The 15,566-nt window shown below is 63.6% G+C and overlaps 2 protein-coding genes and 1 long non-coding RNA gene across 5 annotated transcripts; 2 read left to right on the forward strand and 1 right to left on the reverse strand.

Annotated features, from left to right (window-relative positions):
- Positions 1 to 273: 273 nt before the first annotated feature.
- Positions 274 to 10,523, reverse strand: LOC142070509 (uncharacterized). The gene is made up of 2 exons (XR_012666366.1): positions 10,230 to 10,523; positions 274 to 3,221 (listed from the first exon to the last, which is right to left on the reverse strand). It is a non-coding gene; the product is annotated as an uncharacterized LOC142070509 (long non-coding RNA).
- Positions 4,978 to 7,417, forward strand: LOC125637675 (PAXIP1-associated glutamate-rich protein 1A). Of its 3 annotated transcripts, none has more exons than XM_048852475.2 (4): positions 4,978 to 5,119; positions 6,023 to 6,410; positions 6,555 to 6,637; positions 6,802 to 7,417. In XM_048852475.2, exons 1-4 carry the CDS (start codon positions 5,083 to 5,085, stop codon positions 6,981 to 6,983), a joined length of 690 nt encoding a protein of 229 aa, XP_048708432.1. In that variant the 5' UTR covers positions 4,978 to 5,082; the 3' UTR covers positions 6,984 to 7,417. The 3 variants fall into 3 exon arrangements, with proteins under 3 accessions (XP_048708432.1, XP_048708434.1, XP_048708433.1); XM_048852477.2 differs by lacking the exon at positions 4,978 to 5,119 and adding an exon at positions 5,157 to 5,307; XM_048852476.2 differs by lacking the exon at positions 4,978 to 5,119 and adding an exon at positions 5,326 to 5,482.
- Positions 10,524 to 11,629: 1,106 nt separating the features above from the next.
- Positions 11,630 to 13,374, forward strand: LOC125637676 (dual specificity protein phosphatase 14). Its single transcript, XM_048852479.2, is given in 3 exon segments — positions 11,630 to 11,764; positions 12,244 to 12,765; positions 12,767 to 13,374. Coding segments are annotated over 2 exon segments (636 nt in total). The 5' UTR covers positions 11,630 to 11,764; positions 12,244 to 12,252; the 3' UTR covers positions 12,890 to 13,374.
- Positions 13,375 to 15,566: the final 2,192 nt, after the last annotated feature.

Below are 15,566 nucleotides of genomic sequence, written 5' to 3' on the forward strand. Positions count from 1 at the left end.
AACCACTGAGCTATCCCTCCCCCCAAGTTATCTAATTCTTTTTTGAACCCCGTTATACAGTAACTAAACAATGTACTGTTATTTAAGATTGTGAAGGACTGTGCATGTGTCTACCACAATTAATCATTTCATGCTGCTTTTCAAGGTCTAGGTGTCTACAGACATAACACAAGAACAAAGCGTGTGGCCTTTGGAACTCAGTCCATGCATCCAACATAAATATAGGAAGGGAGGCAGATTTTGTATAAATAAAGTTGACTGTTAATATTGAAGTTTGTTTTTAAACATTTTAATTTTTTAAATCTCTTTAAATGTTCACAGTTGTGGGAAATTATTGGCAGTCAGACAATAATGATTTAATGACAGCAGGCATTGAGATGAAAAGGTGAAAGCTTTATAACCACGAACAAACTAATTGTTAACATCATGTGCCAAAATATACAAAGTCAGTAGCCTGACATCAAACTAGGAAGTTCACAAGCAGCATTTTTCCTACTTTGCCTCACTGTTCATTTAGATGATTACTTGACGGAAATACTGCTTCGTCGGTTGGCGCGTGTGGTGAAATCGACATTTACTGACATTGACCAATAAAAATCGAATCCTTCCAAGCCTAAACGTAGGAGTTCAAGTTAGATAGTGTTAAGCAGATTCGGGGGCTCATATAACTCCTGGAGAACTAGGTTAAAAGGGTTGACTGGTATAGATCCATTGCAAAGGAGACTTTGATGAATTAAGATGTAAATAATTGCCCAGACTGTCTTACGTTTTACCTTTGGATTATTTTTTCCTCTGTGTTAGCAACACTGGGGTTGATCACCTGGACAAAGTCACCTTCCCAGAACAGATGTTGAGTGAATAAGTGTTCTTTTCTATTGCAGTTGTTATGTGATTCCTGAAACTTGGATAGGCCCATTATCGTATAGGCCAATTTTCTAGTTTGTTAGCAAAACTATACTGCTGGTATTTTTGCCTTCTTATCCCTATATGTTGCTCTTAAGGATAGTTAATACAATTCTCTACAATCAAATGTAGCTCGAGTCCTTTTGTGTAGTTAAGCCATCAGAATTCAAAGAGCCCCAAGGATGGTGGTATGGGGAAATCCATTAACCAAACTGATTAACGAAGGTTTGTTTTTATCTAATAGAGACCACAATTGAGAAGGGAGTGAACGTTCATGAGATGTCACAGTAACCTACAACAGCAAATGATGATGGGCAAAGGTGCCAAAGGGTGACAGACTGTATTAGTCCAAACAAAATCTGTTTTTGCTTTTCTTGTCCCTCCCGATCTAACTCCAGAACTGTATTCAGATCATGCCTGTGAACAAAAGAAATGGGAAACTGGAAATCAATGATTGGAAACTTGGCCAAATGGGTGAACAAAATAATGAGGGGATTGGCCATTCCAGCCACCACTCCCTTTTAGGGCCTCAAAGAGACTTTGTGGGGAGAACGGCAGCAATGTTGGCCGACTGAAAATCAGAACAGAAAGGAACAAGTGTCACCATCATGACTGCCACCCTCACTGTCCCCTGGGACCCCAGCATCCACCATCACTCTGCTAAGCCTTCACTGTCTTGATCCTGAGGGATGTCATGACCAGACTAGCCCAGACAGGGACCCAGATGATGTAGCCACCTCCACCTGCTTTGGGTAAATCCTAACCACCCCCTGGGGTGGGAGACTTTGTCACCCCTCTGTGTCACTCACCCTTTTCACCTTCCCCCGCACCACATGTCCTTTTCCTTCCCCACCTTATTTTTTCACCATCCTGTCTCTCTCCCTTTTGGCTTAGTTGGCCAAGACTATATCTTGCAACCCAGCTCTGAGCCTGTGACCAGAGAGGCAGCTAAACCACTGTTCTGCACAGCTCGATACTGGCCCAAGTTTTCCAGGTCTCAGCGTGGCTGGTCACACCAGGGGCTGGACCCATGTTTCTCATAATAACCAGAAGCTGTGTCCTCTGTCTTTGCTGTTCCTGTCTCTCCTTTTGTTTGTCTTGTCTCGGAGGAAATGGGATCGGATTTTAACAGCAACAGCAACTGCAGCTCCAACTCATTTTGACTGCGTCCCTTTGCCCCCAAAAGAACAGTTGTTGCCATGTAAAGACTGAGGGTAAGTGTACACCTAAAATGCTGCATCGGTGCATAATTCACCTCTCCGAGATGGAATTCTTCCATCGACCTAGTACTGCTTGCACTGGGGGTTAGGTTGGGATAACTGCATTGCTCCAGGGTGTGGATTTTTCACAACCCTGAGAGATGTAACTATACCGATGTATATTTCCAGTGCAGACCAGCCCACAAGGTGGGTGAAGTAATATCCATTATTGGATCAACTTCTGTTGGTGAGAGACACGAGCTTTTGAGCTCCACAGAGCTCGTCTTCAGGGCTGAGAAAGGTACTCTGAGGGTCACAGCTAAATAGAAGGCAGAGTGGATCGTTTAGCACAAGGAGCACATGTTACAAGAGACCACTCAAAGTGAGGTGGGCAGCTAAGGCTTCTGCAGTCCGAGGACAAAGGAGGGTTTGTGGGTTACATATTGTTGTAATGAGCCATAAATCCAGTGTCTCTACTGAGTCCATGGTTTTTGGTGTCAGGTTGAGTTATGAATTTAAGCTCCCAGGCTATATTTTGAAGGTTTTGTGCAGGTTTCCTTTCAGGACAAGGATGGAGAAGTCAGATATGGAGTGATCATTCTGTGACAATTGTTCACCGTGATGTGGTGTTTTTGTCTTTTATCATTTTCCTGTGTGAGTTCACTCGAGAGCCCACCGATTTCTGGTTTCACCTCTCAGGAGCTTGCTTCTGATGAGCTTGGAGAGGGGGCAGGGGGTTGTTTGAAGGCCAAAAAGGGAACTCAGGAAAGATTTTTCAGATGGAATCCCCATCGAGTATGGGCTGCAGTTGTTTGATGATATCCTGTGTGGGTTCCAGGGTAAGGTGCTAGGTGACAATTGGGGGTGTGCGGTTCCAGGGCTTTTATTTCTGTATTGCAGCAGGTTTTCTTGGGGTAGCTGGGTGGCTTGTTCCATGACGCAATGTACGTCTCTGCGGGAATGTCCTCGTCTGGTGAAGGTGGTCATGTCAAGGTGGGATTTTATTTTCTAAAGACTCCTCACAACCAAAGTCAGAGGGAACCGGGGATGTTGTTAAAACTAAAGCTGCTGTAATATTTCACCTCAAAGGCTTCAACAGTTTTGCCTTCTTTTCTGTACCTGTAACAGAAGGTTGAAAGGCTGAGGAGCGGGTGTTTGCCGCGGCCCCTGGCATGCTGAGGTCTCTGTATGCCAAACTCCACCCCCCGTTCAATGCTGGACAGGGTCGGGTTAACACCTCTGACTTTAGGGCCCTTGTATTCCACCCCAATTACCACGTTTCCGGTGCCTGGGCTGGGCTCACAGAAGGAATACATCAGATGGCCCAGTGCCTGCTGGGAGGATGGGCCGGCTGTCGGGGAGGGGGGAGTGAGAGACAGCGACACCAGTGTCTCCCTGTCGTCCCCCCCCCCACTGTGCACTGCCCGACAAGGGTCCCCGCATAAACCCTCTATTTCCAGGCAGCCCCCCATCTCTGCGGAGGGCCCCCTGTGACTCCTACCTCTTCCACCCAGCTCCCCACTGCACTCTGCCCCCAGGACCAGGGCCGTCCTTAGACATATGCAGAATATGCAGGTGCATAGGGCACCACAGAATTTGGGGCACCAAATTGCCCCAAATTTCATGGTGCCCTACAGAGCTGCGTGCTTCATATGCGGCAGTGCTGGCAGCCAGTACCATCCTCCAGCTGGCTCCCTTGTGGGGTGCGCCCCCTGCAAGGCGCAGGGACGTTTCTAGGTGGGTGCGGGGCCCAGGACAACTCCCTCCACCCCTGCCCCGCCTCTTCCCGCCCCCACTTTCCACCCCTTCTCCCAAGCCCCCTCCCCCAGCAACAGACGCAGCCCAGGGGATTAGTGAGGGGGCCTGGCGCTGGCAGCAGGGGTCAGGCCTACCCCCACACTCACCGGCAGTGGCAGGAAGCAGTGCAACCCAGCCTCAGCCCACTCCACTCCTCTGGCTCCCCGCTGCGTTGCTCCGCTTCCCAGCGCCGGTGAGTGCGGGGCGGGAGGGGGCGGAGCCCTCCCCCCAAGGGACACGGCGGGGGCGGGGGGAGCGGAGCAGGCTGGGGCCAGGTCGTTCCGCTTCCTGCTGCTGGCACCAGGCCCCCCACTAACCCCCCCGGCTGCTCTGGGCCTATGGGGCCCCCCAACGCGCCTGCCTCCACAGGCCTTGAGCGCAGCCCAGACCCTCTGTGGGGGGGAGCAGGTGCTCGGCTGCTTAGGGCCCCATAATTGGTAGGGACGGGGCTGCCCAGGACCCTCCCAAACCCCAACCTCTTCTCCCTCCACCATGACCTGCCTCCTCCAGCAGCATGCCTTGCTCCAGGATCCTCCCCCCTCTGCTTCCTCCCAGAGTGTCCCCACCATCCCCTCCCCAGACTCCTCCCACCTGCCCCAGACTCCTCCCATCCACCCCTCCCCCACACCCTCCCCCCTAACTCCTCCCATCCACCCCAGGCTCCTCCCACCCACCCTCCTCTCACCCATCCCAGGCTCCTCCCACCACCCCATCCCCAAACTCCTCCCATCCACCCTCCTCCCCTAACTCCTCCCACCCACCTCAGGCTCCGCCCACCACCCCATCCCCAGACTCCTCCTACCCATCACAGACTCCTCCCACCGCCCCGTCCCCAGACTCCTCCTACCAGCAACAGGCTCCTCCCACCCACCCCAGGCTCCGCCCACCACCCTGTCCCCAGGCTCCTCCTACCCACCCCAGGCTCCGCCCACCACCCCTGCCCCAGACTCCTCCTACCCGCCACAGACTCCTCCCACCGGCCCCTCCCACTCCCCGACTCCGCCTCCAGCCCCAGTTCTCCTTCGGGTCCGGTTCAGACTCCAGTCCTTTTGCATTGGGCGCTAGCCCCGCCCCTTCGGTCACGCCGACCAATCAGGAGCGCGGGATGGGGCGGGCGCACGCGCCGCGGCTGGGAGCGGAAGTTGGAACCGAGCTGAAGTCGGGGAGAGCATAGCAGTGGCGCATGCGTACTGAGACAGTAGTGCCTCCGCACTTGAATGGTGAGTATAAAGAGCGCATGCGCAAACAGCGGGGGGGGGAGCGGTGTGGTGCATGCGCACTAAAGAAAGACAAAGACGAGACCGCTGAGCTGTGCGCGCGACCGCGCCGACTGGAACGAGGCGCATGCGCAGTGAGGCGAAGACGCTCTGAGAGGGGCGCAGTACGGGCCCCGTCGCTCATGCGCGTGGTATGGCGCGGGTGGCGCACGCGCAGTGGTGGGCCCTGAGCAAGAGGCTTCACAAAATGGCGGCGGGGGCCTGGGTTGCTTGTCAGCCAGTGGCTGGGATGTGACCCCCCCCTCCCCCCAGCTTCCCTTGGGAGCCCCAGTGTGGGCCTGGCCGGGGACCGGAGCCCTCAGCAGGGTCAGTTGGGGCGGCCCCAAGATGGCTGCCACCTTGGCGTGAACATCAGGGGCCACGGCCACGATGGCTGCCATGGCATGACAAGGATGGCGTGAGCCGCAAGATGGCCGCCGCATTGGCATGAGCCCCAAGATGGCCGCCGTGTTGGCGTGAGCCCCAAGATGGCCGCCGTGTTGGCGTGAGCCCCAAGATGGCCGCCGCGTTGGCGTGACTGGCAGGTGGCGAGCCCCAAGATGGCTGCCGCGTTGGCGTGACTGGCAGGTGGCGAGCCCCAAGATGGCCGCCGCGTTGGCGTGACTGGCAGGTGGCGAGCCCCAAGATGGCCGCCGCGTTGGCGTGACTGGCAGGTGGCGAGCCCCAAGATGGCCGCCGCGTTGGCGTGACTGGCAGGTGGCGAGCCCCAAGATGGCCGCCGCGTTGGCGTGACTGGCAGGTGGCGAGCCCCAAGATGGCCGCCGCGTTGGTGTGACTGGCATCTAAGCTCAGGGCTGTTATTGTAGGGTCTCCAGCCATGCTCTAACCATGGTTCTCTCCTTGCAGCCTGGCCCCGTCCCGCCATGGAGGCCACAACAGTGGAGGAGGGCGAGGTGACCTCTGGGATGCAGTCCCTGGCGGTGGAGGATGCCCTGGAGCCAGTGCCGGCTTCAGCGGGAGAGGACGGGCCGGCGCCGGAAGAGGTGGAGGAGCGGGGGCAGGGGGAGGAGGCTGGGTGGTGTGTCCCCTGCAGCGACGAGGAGCTGGAGGCCCCAGAGGCCTGGATGCCGCCGCCCGAGGAGATCAGACGCCTCTACGAGCAGATCGCTGCCGAGGGCGCCCTGCCACTCCAGGCCGAGATCCTGCCCCGCAGGGCCCCCACCCCCGAGCCCGACAGCGAGGAGGAGGAGAGGTCTGATGGGCAGCCCGAGAGCGAAGAGGAGGAGGAGGAAAAGTGAGTGGAGGGCTGGGCTAGCAGGGGGCTGTGGGTTGGCATTGAGGGGCACTAACTGGGCAAGGCAGGGCAGGGGGCTGAGCGTCTGGGGCTGCCCCTCCCCCTCTATTGGGTCTTTAACCCCCTCCGCTCTCTGTGCTCCAGGCCCCAGGTCCCGACTGAGTTTGACTTTGACGATGAGCCTCTGACGCCCAAGAGCTCCCTGATTGATCGCAGGAGAACACCAGGTACGAACAGAGCTGGGAGGCTCCCAGCCCCCACTCCCCTCCCAGAACCGTGGCTAGAACCCAGGAGTCCTGGCTCCTAGCCCCCCAGCTCTAACCCCCTAGACCGCCCTCCGCTCCCTGAGCTGGGATAGACCCTGGGGTCCTGATGCCGCCCTCCCCCCCAGGCGGCTCGCGCAGCCAGAAGCGCGAGGCCCGGCTGGACAAGGTGTTGTCGGACATGAAGCGGCACAAGAAGCTGGAGGAGCAGATCCTGCGCACGGGCCGCGACCTCTTCCAGCTGGACCGGGAGGAGGCGCCATCCCCACAGCGCCCCTCGGGGCTCTTCCTGCACCAGCGCAAGTACTGACCCCCGGGGTGGGGCTGGCAGGTGTGGGGCCCTGCCCCCTTCCCAGCATCCTCTGGGCTGGCGCTGGGATCCGGCTGCACCAAGGACGCTCCAGCCCAGATACCAGCTCAGGGGACTGAGATGCGGGAGGGAAAACAGTGACGGACTAGTGGGGTCAGCCAGTGGGGCACGGGGCCTTTCCCTTCAAAGGGCGCCGGCTCCTCTCCGGCCCCAGGGCAGGGGAATGGGCCCCACGGCTGTCAGGATCTCAGCACAGCTGCCTCCATCACACCTATGGCTCCGCCCCCACCAGGGGCTGGGGAAGCAGGAAATGTCCCCCTGTGTTGCCCGGAGGGGGCAGAACCTACAGCCTGGGGGAGGACGGGGGGGAGGGGAACTGGGGGCGGGGGAAGGGTCTGTCCAGTGTTTCTGCTGCAATAAATGTGTTTCTTGCCCTCTGGCGTCTCCTTTCTTCTGCCTGGTTCATGCTGAGCCGAGGCCTCAAGCTGGGCCCCCTAGTGCGAGACACTCTGTCCTTAAAGAGGGTGGGGCTCTCTACCATTTGGAGGCCCTACCTAAACACCACCTTGGGAGATCCTGCAGGTGGGGCAGCAGGGGAAATTCCTACCCCAGGATGGTCTCCCTGAGGGCCTGGCTGGGACCTCTGACACGGGTGTGTGTGTGTCTGTGAGTCGGGCCTTCCCGAGGGCTGGGGCAGGGGCCCCATGGCTCAGGAGTGTTTTGCAGATATGGCCATCCTGGGCACTCAGTCGGCAGGATCCTGTTCCTCCAGGAGGCGGGACTTCCTGTTACGCCCACTATTCAAGGGTGTGTGGACCCTGGTATTCTGCTGTGAGAGGTAAGGACGTGCTGTATTGTCATCAGGGCTGGAGGTGGGACTTCCTGTATTGCTATCGAGGCAGGCGGTGGGACTTCGTTGCCCACAGGCTGTTCCACGCAGGAGGAGGCGGGACTTCCTGTATTGCCACAGGGGCAGGACATGGGACCGCCTTTGCCAGCAGGCTGTTCCTCCCAGGAGAAGGTGTGAATTGTTGTTTTGTCATTCCCTGCTGGGTCATTTCCTCACAGGAAGTGGCCCCTTTTCAGAGGCAGGGCTCTGTGTCTCATTGTCCAACCAGGGCAGGATGCTGGCAGTGAGGGGCGGTGCCTCCCCAGGAAATGCCTCCCCCCTTGCCTGAGACCTCCTGCCCCAAGGTGCTCATGTCCGGGGGGGTGTGTGTGTCTGTGATGTGGGGTGGGTGGGGCAGCGGCTCAGAGCCCAGACCTGCCCCAACCACCCCCTTCATCCCAGCAGCTGGGCAAGCGGGGAGGGGCCCTCGAAACAACCAGAGGCAATGCGGGGGGCAGGGTCGGAGCAGTTGGTGGGGAGCAGGATGGAAGGGGGGGTCGTGATCCCTCTAGGCTGCAATCCTGAGTTGAGGCGCGCTGGGCCCTTTGCTACAGCGTGCCTTGTGGTGGTGAGTTCCCCAGGTTCCCACTGCACAGAGGGGCCGTCCTGCCCCCCGGGGGCAGATTGTCCTCAAGACTCCGCCCGAGCCAGTCGGCAGATTGGGGGCCGCAAGGAGGAGGAGACGCTGCCCTCCTGACCCCCAAACCAGGACCCCCAAGTGGGGAACAGAGACAAAACCCGGCAGACCCTGCCCTCACCCACTGCCTTTATCCAGAGCCGTTCTTCGCCCTCCGGACACCTGGGTCCACCCAGCTCTGCCGGTGCCCCTCACTCCCGACCCGCAGCCCCTGCTAGCCCAGCCCTGCCCCGCCCCCCCCACTCTGCTGGTGCCCCTCACTCCTGACCTGCAGCCCCCTGCTAGCCCAACCCTGCCCCCCAGCCCTGCCGGTGCCCCTCACTCCTGACCCGCAGCCCCTGCCAGCCCAACCCTGCCCCCCAGCCCTGCCGGTGCCCCTCATTCCCGACCCGCAGCCCCTGCTAGCCCAGCCCTGCCCGCCCCCCCCCCACTCTGCTGGTGCCCCTCACTCCTGACCTGCAGCCCCTGCTAGCCCAACCCTGCCCCCCAGCCCTGCCGGTGCCCCTCACTCCTGACCCGCAGCCCCCTGCCAGTCCAACCCTGCCCCCCAGCCCTGCCGGTGCCCTCATTCCCGACCCGCAGCCCCTGCTAGCCCAGCCCCGCCCCCCCCCACTCTGCTGGTGCCCCTCACTCCTGACCTGCAGCCCCCTGCTAGCCCAACCCTGCCCCCCAGCCCTGCCGGTGCCCCTCACTCCCGACCCGCAGCCCCTGCCAGCCCAACCCTGCCCCCCAGCCCTGCCGGTGCCCCTCATTCCCGACCCGCAGCCCCTGCTAGCCCAGCCCTGCCCCGCCCCCCCCCCACTCTGCCGGTGCCCCTCACTCCTGACCCGCAGCCCCCTGCCAGTCCAACCCTGCCCCCCAGCCCTGCCGGTGCCCCTCATTCCCGACCCGCAGCCCCTGCTAGCCCAGCCCCGCCCCCCCCCCACTCTGCTGGTGCCCCTCACTCCTGACCTGCAGCCCCCTGCTAGCCCAACCCTGCCCCCCAGCCCTGCCGGTGCCCCTCACTCCCGACCCGCAGCCCCCTGCCAGCCCAACCCTGCCCCCAGCCCTGCCGGTGCCCCTCATTCCCGACCCGCAGTCCTGCTAGTCCAGCCCTGCCCCCCCCCCACTCTGCTGGTGCCCCTCACTCCCGACCCGCAGCCCCTGCTAGCCCAGCCCTGCCCTCCAGCCCTGCCGGTGCCCCTCACTCCCGACCCCGCAGCCCCCTGCCAGCCCAACCCTGCCCCCCAGCCCTGCCGGTGCCCCTCACTCCCGACCCGCAGCCCCCTGCCAGCCCAACCCTGAACCCCCCAGCCCTGCCGGTGCCCCTCACTCCCGACCCGCAGCCCCTGCAGCCCAGCCCTGAACCCCCCCAGCCCTGCCGGTGCCCCTCACTCCCGACCCGCAGCCCCCTGCCAGCCCAGCCCTGAACCCCCCAGCCTGCCGGTGCCCCTCACTCCCGACCCGCAGCCCCCTGCCAGCCCAGCCCTGAACCCCCCAGCCCTGCGGTGCCCCTCACTCCGACCCGCAGCCCCCTGCCAGCCCAGCCCTGAACCCCCCCAGCCCTGCCGGTGCCCCTCACTCCCGACCCCCGCAGCCCCCTGCCAGCCCAGCCCTGCCCCCGCCACTCTGCCAGTGCCCCTCACTCCCGACCGCAGCCTCTGCCCCCCCCCCCCGAGCCATGCTGGCGCCCCTCACTCCCATCCGGCAGTAGTCTCTCCCTAGGAGCCTGGTGACTCACGTGCCCCCCTGCGGCCGCGCTGGGTGTGGGGGGACCGGCAGCTTCGTGACTCCCTGTGGGGTTCAGGATGGGGGCTGATGAGGGGGTGGAGAGAGACTTCAACCTGCTGCCACCTGGGCCGGTGGCCCCCCCTCCAGCACAGGCCCCCTGCCCCCGAGCCAGCCAGTGCCACCCTGTGGCCAGGTGGGGCCGGTGCCCCCTGGAGGGGCCAGGGGCGGCTGGAGGCATCGGGGAACCCGGAAGCTGCCCCCCCTTCTCCTTTCTGTGTCAGCAGCTGACGCACGGTCCCCCCTGCGCCCCCGCATCCTGTTACCATGGCAACCCATTGTTACCTCCAACGCAGCCGGGGCCGGGGGGGCCCCAGCGTATATAGGGCCCTGGGCCGGAGTGAAGGCTGCGCTGGGCGAGCAGCCCGACGGGGTGAAGCACAGAGCTGGGCGGGGAGAGGAGCGAAAGGGGCCCCCGTTTGCTGCACCCCCTTTTCCTCCCCCTGACTGCCGGGTATCCTCCCCCTGCTGTGGGGCCGGGGCATTTCCCCCCACAGAGAGCAGTTTAGTGGAAGCAGGCAAGCGCCAGGTAAGGGGGAGCCCCACAGCCTGAAGTAATGTGGTGGGGGGGCAGAGGCACCCCAATTCTCCCAGAGGGGAGGCTGGGTCTGAAGTGGGGCAGGGTCAGTAGAGGGGATGGGGTGAATTGGGGGGCAGGCTAGTGGGGTAATGTTTGGGGTGACAGGGCCCTGGTGGTAGGAGGGGCACAGGATTTTGGGGGGTGGGAGATTTGAGGGTGTGACGGAGGAGGGCATGTGGGGAGATTGTGGGGGGTGGAAAGGGGGATGCATGGGATGAGGGATGGGGTGCAGGGGGAATTGGGATCAGGTGGATTCTGGGGGCAGGGAATTGTTGGGGTGCAGGGACAAAGGGGGTGCTGGGTTCCCTGGCGAAAGTGGGGGGACAGAGGTGATGTCAGCCTGGGATCTTGATGCAAAAGCTCCCTGCCTCCCCTCCCCTGCTAGGGGCTGCGGGTCGGGAGTGAGGGGCACCGGCAGGGCTGGGCTAGCAGGGGGCTGCAGGTCAGAGTGAGGGGCACCGGCAGAGCTGGGGGGGCCGGGGCTGGGCTGGCAGGGGGCTGCGGGTCGGGGAGTGGGGGGCAGCGGCAGGGCTGGGGGGCGGGGCTGGGCGGGCAGGGGGCTGCGGGTCGGGAGTGGGGGGCAGCGGCAGGGCTGGGGGGCGGGGCTGGCAGGGGGTCGGGAGTGGGGGGCAGCGGCAGAGCTGGGGGGGCGGGGCTGGGCGGGCAGGGGGCTGCGGGTCGGGAGTGGGGGGCAGCGGCAGGGCTGGGGGGGCGGGGCTGGCAGTCGCGCTCTGGCCCTTTAAGGGGCTGGGCCCATCCCTCCCCCCTCCGTTTCTGCGCATCAGCCCTGCAGCCCCCTCCCGCCCCCGCGGCTCCCAGACTCGGATGCCTGGGTTCCGCGGCGGGGTGGAGGCGGCCTCCCGGCTGCCCCGCTAGCCCCACGCGGGGAGCGGCTGGGCCATGCGGAGGTAGGTAGGATGCCCCGGCCGGGGGGGGGGGGGACAGGACTGTGCCCCCCTCCCCCAAGATCCCGCCCTACTTCTTCCCTGCATCCCCACAGCGGGGGCGTCTGGGGCGGAGCCAGGGCGAGGGGGTGGGGAGGGCTCTCGCCTCGGGATTTGCGGGAGGACCCAGGCGTCCGGCGGTGGGTGGCGCAGGATCGTCCGCTCTCGTGTATCCCCCCCCCCCCCCCCGCATTGGAGAAATCTGGGGGGGCTGACTCGGGAACGTTCGGACTCTGCTCCCCAGCCCCAGGGAGGGGGGAATGTGAAGGGATGGAGACCGGTGGGGCCTGGTACCTGCCCCAGGGGGGGCGGGAACACAGGTGGATGGGGGGTGGGGTGGAGCTGGGGCCTGTGCCCTCCAGGGGGTCTCCGCCCCCGGGCAGGCCCTGGCTGTGGGGGGCACAGAGCCCCCCCCTGAACGCCCCCCCTTTCTCTCCCCCCAGCTGTCCCCCATGTACTCCGAGGCCTCCACCATGAATTCCGGACGCCCGGGTTCTTCCGGCGCAGCCCCCCCCCCGCGGCGAAGCCGGCCCCCGGGGGCTGGGGCGGTCCCGGCGCTGGGGGGCATCGCCCAGATCTCGCCCTGCCTCTACCTCTGCAGCGGCAACGCGGCCGCCAACCGGCAGCTGGTGCGGGCCCGGGCGGTGACCTGCGTGGTCAACGCCACCATGGAGCTCCCCAACGCCAACTGGCCCGAGATCGACTACGTCAAGGTGCCGGTGGCCGACCTGCCCCACGCCCCCCTGGCCCTCTACTTCGACTCGGTGGCCGACCGCATCCACCAGACGGGCAAGCGCAATGGGCGCACCCTGGTGCACTGCGTGGCGGGCGTGAGCCGCTCGGCCTCGCTCTGCATCGCCTACCTGATGAAGTACCACCGCCTCAGCCTGCTGGACGCCCACCAGTGGGTGCGGAGCCGGCGGCCCGTGGTGCGGCCCAACGCCGGCTTCTGGCGCCAGCTCATCGCCTTACGAGCAGCAGCTCTTCGGCAAGAACACCGTGCGCATGGTGCCCTCGCCCCTCGGCCCGCTGCCCGACGTCTACGAGAGCGAGACCCGCGGCCTGGTGCCCCTCTGGAGCTACAGATAGGCGGGGCGGGCGCCCCGGGACCCGTCTACCTGCCCCGCCGGGGCAGACTGAGCACCGGAGGGGCACCGTTGGCTGCATTTGGCCCCTGGAGGAGGGACTTGGGGGCAGATGTCCCACAAAGGGGCATTTTCTAACCTCAGAGACTGTGTGTGTGTGTGCGGGGGGTGGGCGTGTGTTTAAAGGGGGGGGGGGGGAGAGTCACTGAGCATAAAAGCCCCCCCCCGCATTGTGTGACCCCCCCTCCCCCCCCCAGGCCTACCACAAACACCCAACTCGCCGCCTTCCAAGTCACATCCCCCTGCAAACTCCTTCTCTGCCCCCCAGAGAGACGAGATCGAAACTGCTGGCCCCCCCGGGGGCATTAGTGGGGGGGGGCATCTGCTCTCAGCCCCTGTATAGCTCTGTACATAGCGCCAAAGGTCTATATTCCTTACCCAGGGTTTGTACCGACTTAACGAGCGGAGAGCGCTCATTAATAAAAATTAAACCTTTGAATTAAACCAGCTGGAGGCAGTCAGCTGCAGTGGGGGGGCTGGGGGAGGTTGGGGGGCACTCGCCACAGTGGAAGGTTTGGGGGGGCACTGGCTGCAGTGGGGGGGTCTAGGGGGCACTTGCTCGCTCACCCCTTAAATTACAAAATTCACTTTATTTTATAATATAAAAAACTCCCATAAAACAAAGACATTTACAACTGGGGGGTTTGGGGACAATGGGGAGGGGGAATTGCCCCCAGGCTATAGATCTAGGGGGTGCCCCCCAAGACAGGACACATCCAGCCCCCTGCCCCAGCATCCTTCATTGAGGGGCCCTGTGGTAATGTTTTGGGGTCACCTCTGGTTCCCCTGGGGACAGACAGCTGCCTCCCAGCTCTGCAGGGAGCCCCTCTAGTGGCTCAGGGGGTCCCCCAACCTCCAGTTTTGGGGTGTTGGGTGGGCTCAGCCCAGAAAGTGACAGACACCAGGGGTTACCCCCCAATTTCTGTCTCGTGTTCACCCTAAATTGGCCCCAGAGCCCCACACCTGCCCCCTACCAAGTGGGAATGGGAGACGGATTTGCTCCCCTGATCCTACCCTTCCAATGGGGAGCCCTCCCCAATATGCCCCCCCCAAACAACAGGCCCTTCCAAGCAGGGAACGGCAGGGGCGAGCCCCAACTCCCAGCCCCACAGCGGGTGGGGGGAGGGTGTTATACCCAGGTGCCGCCCCCCGCCTCAGTCGCTCTCCCCCGTCACTGCTGATCACGCCGCGAGGCTGGACCAGTCAGTGGGGCACCGGGATGGGGGGCCCCCCGTCGGCGTCTGGGGGGGCAGCTGGGGGGACGGCCGGGGGGGGTGCTGTACAGACTCCAGATGTTGCGGCGCCGGGGGCGGCCTGTGGGGGGTAGAGGGGGGTCAGCTCCAGATGGGGTCCCGTCCCCCCCCAATCCCCAGCCCCACATTTCCCCCGCCCCCTCCTCTGGATCCATCCCCCTTAGCCCCAACCCCCAGCCCCATCTCCCGCCTGTGGGATCCACCCCCCAACCCCACCCCTGGATCGAGCCCCCCAGCCCCTCTTCCACTCCCAACTGCACCTCTGGATTGCTGCCCGGCTGCCCCGTCTCTTCTCCCCCCTCTGCCCCCCATGTCTCCTCTCCTGCCTGCCAGCCTCCCCCTCCAGCCCCACATCCCCCTCCCCTGCCCGCCTCCCCCTCTGCCCCCCGCCCCCCCACATCCCCCTCCTGGCTGCCCCCCGCCCCCGCCAGCCTCCCCCTCCACCCCCACATCCCCCTCCCGGCTGCCCCCCTCCCCTGCCCGCCTCCCCCTCTGCCCCCCGCCCTCACATCCCCCTCCGCCCCCGCCAGCCTCCCCCTCCGCCCCCACATCCCCCTCTGCCCCCCGCCCCCCACATCCCCCTCCCCTGCCCACCTCCCCCTCTGCCCCCCGCCCTCACATCCCCCTCCGGCCTCCCCCTCCGCCCCCACATCCCCCCTCCTGGCTGCCCCCCTCACCGTCAGAGACGATGATGTTCCCCACGTCCAGTGCTGCCAACTCGGCTGCCCCTCCTCCGGTGCAGCCGCAGCGCCCGGCACCGCTCCAGAGAGGGGTTCCCTGGGGGGAGCGGGGGTTACAACGGGGGGGGGGGGGGCTGCCTCCTGGGGAGCCACCCAGCCCGGCCCCTCCCAGCTCCTCCCCACCAACTCAGTCCAGGGGCCTCCGTTTCTTCTGCCTCACCTCAGTCCCCCTTCCCTGTACCCCCAACCCTCCCTCCTTGCCCCATCTCCAACCCCCCCACCCTGTCTGCCCCCCATCCGCTCCTTGATCCCCACCCTGCCCGCCCCCTCCATCCCCATCCATCTCCCTGCCCCCCGCCCCCAAGCCCCCCCCACTCACCCTGCAGCCCAATGGCCTCCAGCTCCCGGCGCAGGACCCCGACCCGCTGCTTGACGGAGCGACACCCGGCCAGCAGCTTCCCGTAGTTCCGCCGCACGCCACAGGCCAGGATGCAGCGCTTCAGCCGCCGTACCGCCGGGTGCTCCTCCGCCGGGCCCGGCGCCTGGGGGGCGGGGACAGGTTAGGGGCAGCCCCAAGGGGGCGGGGCCTGTTCCCACCTCTCCGCAGCGTGGGGAAATCAAACAGGGCCAAAAGGTTCCTTTAAAAGCGGCGGGTTGGGGTGGTTTGTTCTAATAGATATACGTATAG

Source organism: Caretta caretta, unplaced genomic scaffold, assembly GCF_965140235.1.
Source record: "Caretta caretta isolate rCarCar2 unplaced genomic scaffold, rCarCar1.hap1 Scaffold_32, whole genome shotgun sequence".
NCBI lineage: Eukaryota > Metazoa > Chordata > Testudines > Cheloniidae > Caretta > Caretta caretta.

Bases quoted from the DNA above. Each gene is read 5' to 3' on its own strand.
- LOC125637675 (XM_048852475.2), top strand. From the start codon at position 5,083: ATGCGTACTGAGACAGTAGTGCCTCCGCACTTGAATG. The intron at 5,120-6,022 runs GTGAGTATAAAG...CTCTCCTTGCAG, and splicing joins AGTGCCTCCGCACTTGAATG to CCTGGCCCCGTCCCGCCATG. The intron at 6,638-6,801 runs GTACGAACAGAG...CCTCCCCCCCAG, and splicing joins TGATCGCAGGAGAACACCAG to GCGGCTCGCGCAGCCAGAAG.